Below are 7393 nucleotides of genomic sequence, written 5' to 3' on the forward strand. Positions count from 1 at the left end.
TTAGAAGGAGATTCCAGCCTCATGTATGGTGCTAAAGTTTGATATGTCTTTAGAGAGGCATAAAGTGGCAAAATCATTTTCTAAACTTTTCTAGCATCTCATCCGTAATGACTGCATCAGGAAGGGGCACCAATGCTTTGATAATGCAGAAGGTCAAGTATTTCTTTCTCTCAAGGCAGTTTTGGCATATAGCTTCAGGGTTAGTCATCAATAAGTAGAAAGCAGATACTCACAGAACAGACAAGATAATCTATCATGATGTCATCTTACCTTGCATTTAAGGTTGCCAAATTTGAACTTACATTTCTTCAATTTACGCTTGTTTGTCAAGCAAAAATTCTCATATATTCATATATTCATTACCAAAACAACTTATTTATGCAGAAGCATAAAAACAAAGAAAAAATAGAATTTTTCCCCAATAAAATAAGCCCAACTGTTCAGAAAGGATGGCTGTTTCAAATTGAAGGTGCTAGTGAACTTGATACAACATCAATATGTGTATCATCACATGTGATACTTTACAGACCCAGCTTGGTTCTTCTCCAATGTCTCCTCTTGGAGTTATACTTGATTTTACTGCCAGTTTTTATTTGAATCAAGTGAGGAATGGGAAGACTCTGCTTTTGTTTGTTAACCAGGAATTGCTTGATTCTAAAAGTCTTATGAGAAGACCTGGCAAAGCTGGCAGTCAAATGCACACACAATGATAGTGGACAAAGAAAGAGAAAGAGAGAGACAACTTCACTTTATAATTCAGGAAAAAGTATCGCACACTTTATGTATATAAAACATATTTTCAGCTACTCACAGTGCATGCCTACCAATACTGCTTGGAGGGTGAAAACAAGACAGAAAAAACAAACTTTCGTTGTGCATCGTTTAAAGCGTAGTATATGTACTTTCTTCTATACAAGTCTAAACCTGACAAATGATACTGCCATTAATTCCTGACTCTTCACCCCACTCTTGCATATGAGAATGCAGCTGATCAAGATGGCCACAAAGTTAGTATGGATTTTAGGTATGTTATCAATGATATAATAAAAACTCTCTTCCCTTATTGTCATGGGATAATTCTTTTGATCTAGCCCAAAATAGAATTGGCCTTTTCTATCCTATTTCTTTGTCAACAGCTGTTTTTGCAAGGTTTTCTTAATTGTTTGAACTTCCTATCTTCATTTTTCTTGTTAAGGACCGATTTTACAAATGAGTTCATTATCTCGACCATTTTAGACTCATCATTAATTTCATGCTCCTCATTTATTAGTGGACCTATTTTCTCTCGGTATTTCTTTTCTCATTACAGTATTTGTAAAATGTCCTTGTTTTCTTAGAGTCCCCTTTCCTAGCTACTGGTGTCTCTCCTATGTGTAATTGATGCCACTCTTAATTTTTCTTCTAAAATAGCAAGTTTTCTTCCATTGACTCTAAATTAAGGTATTAAAAGACATTTATGTTACTTTATATATTTGCATACCCATTCTTCAAACATATTTTTTATTGATTTTCATTAGAGAAGTTGTAGATTTATGGAAACATTATGCAGAAAGTACAGAGTTCTTATGTACCCCCTTACACATGCAATTCTCCATATTATAAATAGTTTGCATTAATGTGCTACTTTTGTTACATTTGATGAAATAAAATTATAATTATATCATTTATTAGAGTCCACAGTTTACATTAGGATTCATTGTTTTGTACACTCCTGTTTTTTTAATATTTTATTCTACTAAGATATATACAACCTACAATTTCCCCCTTTCAACCACACTCAAATATATAATTCGGTGCTGTTAATTACATTCACAATATTTTGCTACTATCACCACCACCAAATATCAAAACTGCCAATCATCCCAAACAGCAACTCTGTACCAATTAAGCATTAACTCCACATTCCTTATACCCACTACAGCTTAGCTTTTCTGACTCTATGAGTTTGCTTATTCTAATTATTGTTTAACAGTGAGATCATAGAATATTTGTCCTTTGGATCTGGCTTTTCATTTAACACTATGTCTCTAGGTTCACCAATGTTATTGCATGTATCAGAAATGCATTCCTCTTTATGGCTGAATAATATCCCCTTGTATGTATATACCATATTTTGCTCATCCATTCATCTGTTGATGGACAATTGTATTGCTTCCATCTTTTGGCAATTGTGAAAAATGTCGTTATGAACACTGGTGTGTAAATGTCTGTTCAAATCCCTGCTTTTAAATCTTTTGGGTTTAGACTTAGAAGAGAATATTGGTGTTCCAACCCAGCTTTTGAAGGGCTTGGGTCAGCACAACCCCAAGTCTGAAGAACATGCCAGGCAAAGAGTGAGGTATGGATGTTATTGGGAATTACAGACAGGAGAATATCTTTTCTGGTGGCAGCTCTCCAGAAAAGGGAAGTCAGTACTCTGCAAAGGGACAGGGAGTGCAAGAGACAGCTTATAGGTGTTTAGGGCAAAGACATTCTGTAGGATATGAGAACATAGTTTCAGCAGGGCTTCATGACACAGGGGTCTGGAAGTTCTTTGTCAACAGTTATTAAGGGAGGGGAGTTTTAATGTTTGTTTATGATGCCATCTGAATACTCTTTCCACCCATGAGGAGGTCTGATGAACTTTAACTTCTGTCCCAGTCATTATACGTACTAGGTACAATAACTTATTCTCAATTTGGAGGGGGCTTGGGTCTTGTGCTCCACAATCCTCCCGCACACAGCAGACTACATTTACAATAGGACAGACACTGCATCCATATTCCACAACCACAGTATAAGAGACAACAGATCACTAGGGGTCCCCCCCACAGAGATAACCCCACATTGTGGTGATACCACAATGGCCAAGAAAGGGAATTAAACCATTTAGACAAGGGGTCTACTGATCAAATTATGAATGTGCTCTTGCATATGATTCAAAACTTATGAAACATTGTGCAAGTGATGGGGGATATATACACACCACTGCATGTTAATTAAGGCACAGGTACCACGTAAAGCTGCAGTGAGGGTAGTTAAGGCCATTCTGTTTTGTAAAATTACCTTTCTCAGCTGTGTGCACTCTTCATTTAGCAAGGATATACTATTTTGGAATCATTAAGTGCTTGGGCAGTATGATTGGCTATAGCTGCCACATGTTTTTCAGTAATTATTGTTAACTCCGCCTGGTGCAAGAATGGCTAAAGGATAATACCACCAGGAAAGGAATTTTATCCTATGTCTAACTTTAACCGTTTTCCCAATTCTAGGATTATGGGATAAAGAGTCATATAAGGTAGCAGGAACATAGAGCTCTCCCCACATACAACATCCTGTTCACTTATAAGTAAATATGGCCAACCATATTTCCCATCCCTTAGGGGAAACATATGCCCCATGTTGGTTGGAGATGTCTTCCTAGCAGAAAAGACTATTGCTTTTAGCTTACCTGTAAAATTACACAGTTCAGGGGGCAGCCACCCCACGTCATGAATTTCACAAAGACAGGAGCAACATGGTCTACAGATACAGCTTCTGCTGTCAGCCATCCTAAACCATCATCCACAGCATACCCCAGTGCAGGTTGGACCTTATCCTCCTGTTCCTATACAAAGGAGAAGGTGTAAGCCCCGGTCTCATTATAGAATGGCAGTTGGATTTCAAAATAAGTTTACATGGATTTTAAAACACCATTAGGCGACTGTTTTACTCAGATGCACTTTTTCACTCAAATATCCACAGGGAATTTAGAGGGGACTATATTGGACTCCATTTTTAAAACCAAGTCTTAAATGAGAAAATTCTTTTCCAGATTTTCTGCTGAGTCTGTGCTGAATTCATGTGCTGAATTCTGCCATGCCAGCAATCCAATTCACAGGGATCACAGTCAAAGGAAGGCTGATTGCACCTGAAGATGGCAAGTCCATGCAAACCCAACATTGGGTTCAATTGTTGGCATGAATTACCACTGAAGCCCACTGTTGGAAGGTGTCTTCTAGGGCACTGTGGGTGAAAACAGAGATGTTGATAGAGAATAATAAGGGGTAATTCCCGCTGATCTAACAAAATACATGCTAGAGTTCCACCAGTTGACAACAAGGTACCAGGCAGAAAAACATTGTAAGGAGGGTTTTTTAAAAATATTTTTTACTGACAAATCTTCACACACACATTCCATAAATGGTATAAAATCCATGACTCACAATAACATCACATAGTTGTGTATTCATAACCATGATTATTTTTAGAACATTTGCATCACTCCAGAAAAAGAAATTAAAATTAAAAATAAACTCATACATACCATACCCCTTACCCCTCCCTCTCATTGACCCCTAGTATTTCTATTTACCCAATTTATGTTACCCCTTATCCTCCACGTTATTATTTATTTTTTAATCCATTCTTTTTTACTCATCTGTCCATACTCTGGATGAAAGGAGCATCAGACACAAGATTTTCACAATCACAAAGTCACACTGTAAAAGTTATATCATTATACAATCATCTTCAAGAATCAAGTTACTGGGACATAGCTCAACAGTTTTAGGTACTTCCCTCCAGCCACAATAATACACCATAAACTAAAAAGTGATATCTATATAATGCATAAGAATGGCCTCCAGGATAAGCTCTTGACTCTGTTTGAAATCTCCCAACCACTGAAACTTATTTTGTCTCATTTCTCTCTTCTCCCTTTGATGCCAGGTCCCAGCTCATCCTTGAAGTTCTGTCCCATGTTTCTGGGGAGATTTACACACCTGGGAGTCACGTCCCACATAGGGAAGAGGGTGGTGAGTTCCCCTGCCAAGTTCATTTAGAGAGAGAGGCCACATCTGAGCAACAAAAGAGGTTCTTTGTGAGTGACCCTTAGGCATAATTTAAAGTAGGCTCAGCTTATCCTTTGCAAGAATAAGTTTCCTGGGGGTAAACCCCAAGATTGAGGGCTTAGCCTATTGATTTGGTTATCCCTACTACTTGCAAGAATATCAGCAATTCTCCCAATGAGGGAGTTGAATATTTCTTCCTCTCTCCCCAGTCCCTTGAGAGGACTTTGTGAATACTTTGCTGTTCACTGCCCAAATTACTCTGGGACATATTGGGGCATCACATCAACCTGGACAAGTCAACAAGATCTCATGCCCTATTCAAGATTCCATGTACTTATAGTGTTTAACTAAACTGACCATACAAGTTAAATTAAGAAACGCAATACCCAAAATATAAATTTTGTACCAGATAAGTGCATATCCTTTTTGGTCTCACATAAAAGTTGAAGCTTTAAAATATGAATGACATCAGCCTTTAACCTGTATTCTAATTTACCTTTGTCCTATCCATATCAGCTTCATTCATATAAAGGGCAGGTTTTAAATACCAGATATTCTCTCCCTGAAAATCTTGGAGAGTCCTCCACTTTTACAAGAATTGTTAATATGGGTATAAGAAGAGTCAATATAGTGACACATAAGGTTCCCATGGGAATAGGAGACCCCAGATTGGTAATAAAGATTTTAACAGGCATTTTCTATATAAAAGATGATCTGATTACAATATTTTGGGTGACTTTTATTCTCTATAGGTTTAAGATTCCCAACCAGCATGGCTGCAAGGGCCAGCTCAAAGCCAAAGGAACTCATTCTCCCTTTTTCGTATGGTCTAAGGCACATGCAACAACAAATTATTATTATTTCCCCTTTTAAGCTGTAAAGTGGTTGGCCCTTTAATTTGTGTTCTGAGGGCCTGTCTGGTTCCTGCTGTTAGCATGTCAACAGGGGCAGGTTCAGCAGCCCACAGCATTGCATTCATGTGAGTTAAGGCTCGATAGAGCCTTTTAGTCCACTGCTATAAGGACCTCTTATCATCTTTTAGCTGTTCCTTTAATAAACCATTCATTATTTAAATAAATAATTTATTCAACCTGCACCTGTGGGCTTGTATGGCCGCTAGAATGTCTATCAGGTGTGAGAGCCCACATGGTTGAGGTAGGGAGCATGAAGGGCACTCTCTAGTGATGTCCACTCTCTGCTGGTGTGTCATTGGCTGCTGGAATTGCTAGACTAGGTGTCGGAGGGATGGATACCCTTGGCATCCACTTTTCCAATGTAGTCATTCTGAAACCAGTCATTCCCTGGTTTCAACTGGGCTGCCTCACAACTGTGCGAGTGAATCTGCTTCCACATTTCCAGGTAACATGTTGGGAGTATGGGTAAGGGCATGATAGACTGTTACATTTTGTCATTGGCAGGCATCCCAGATGTCTTTCCACAATTCTTGTCCCCCAGAAGGGGCAACCTATGACTGTACATTTTTCCTGCTTCTAGGTTGCCATCCAGGTTGTAAGGCCTTTGTAAACAGCCCACCTGTCAGTACAGATAGTTAGCATGTCTTCTGGCTCATGCATTATTACTAAACATGCTGTTCTTAACTCAGTCCATTGACTGATTTGCACAGTACCAGTCTTCCACCATATAGTGCCTATGGTAGTTAGATTCAGTTGTCAACTTGGCCAGGTGAAGGCACCTAGTACTGTTGCTGTGGACATGAGTCAATGGTACATGAACCTCATCTGTTGCTAATTACATCAGCAGTTGGCTAGGAGGTGGGCCTGCTGCAATGAATGACATTTGACTTAATTGGCTGGTGCTTAAATGAGAGAGCACAACGTAGCACAGCTTAAGCAGCTTGGCATTCCTCATCTCAGCACTCGCAGCTCAGCCCAGGCCTTTGGAGATACAGAAAGAAGTCACCCCAGGGAAAGGTGTTGGAACCCAGGGGCCTGGAGAGAAGGCCAACAGAGACCATCCTGTACCTTCCCACGTAAGAAAGAACCTCAGTGGAAAATTAGCTGCCTTTCCTCCGAAGAACTAACAAAATAAATCCCCTTTTATTAAAAGCCCATCTGCTTCTGGCATGATGCATTCTGGCAGCTAGCAAACTAGAACAGTGCCATTACTGAGTTGCACTGCCACAGCTATCCAAGTGAGAGGCTGCTCACCACTGGACCCATCCATGTACCAAGCAGACAGGAATGGTTCCCAGGCATTCTGTAGTGAGCATTTCAACAGCTATTTCAGGTGTAGTGACTTTAAATGTTGAATCTTCTATATAGGACACTAGTCTGAGAATCTCCTCCATTTCTGCACTCAGAGGGCTGGTATTGAAAATGCTGTGCTGTATCAAGTAGGCTTTCTATTTTGTCAGTGTCCTTAGTTGGTCACTGCCAGAGCATGGATTAGAAACTATGTCAGTTGTCCACCCTGAATAGGGATGGCCATTTTCAAGCTGACTGGGCATCTTTGAGTCTGTCCTTCTACTTGTACTAAGACATTATATGCAGCACACAATTGCTTTTCCAGGGGCTATATCTTCATGCTTTCCCTTTCCATAGTTGTGACCAAAAGCCAAAAGT

At 39.4% G+C, this 7393-nt stretch overlaps 1 protein-coding gene across 1 annotated transcript; it reads right to left on the reverse strand.

Annotated features, from left to right (window-relative positions):
* Positions 1 to 521: 521 nt before the first annotated feature.
* On the reverse strand, positions 522 to 7119 carry LOC143655269 (large ribosomal subunit protein eL39-like). The gene is made up of 2 exons (XM_077126677.1): positions 6980 to 7119; positions 522 to 684 (listed from the first exon to the last, which is right to left on the reverse strand). The coding sequence occupies exons 1-2, from the start codon at positions 7117 to 7119 to the stop codon at positions 522 to 524; spliced, it is 303 nt and encodes a 100-aa protein (XP_076982792.1).
* Between the last annotated feature and the right edge of the window lie 274 nt (positions 7120 to 7393).

This window comes from Tamandua tetradactyla, chromosome 14 (genome assembly GCF_023851605.1).
Source record: "Tamandua tetradactyla isolate mTamTet1 chromosome 14, mTamTet1.pri, whole genome shotgun sequence".
Taxonomy (NCBI): domain Eukaryota; kingdom Metazoa; phylum Chordata; class Mammalia; order Pilosa; family Myrmecophagidae; genus Tamandua; species Tamandua tetradactyla.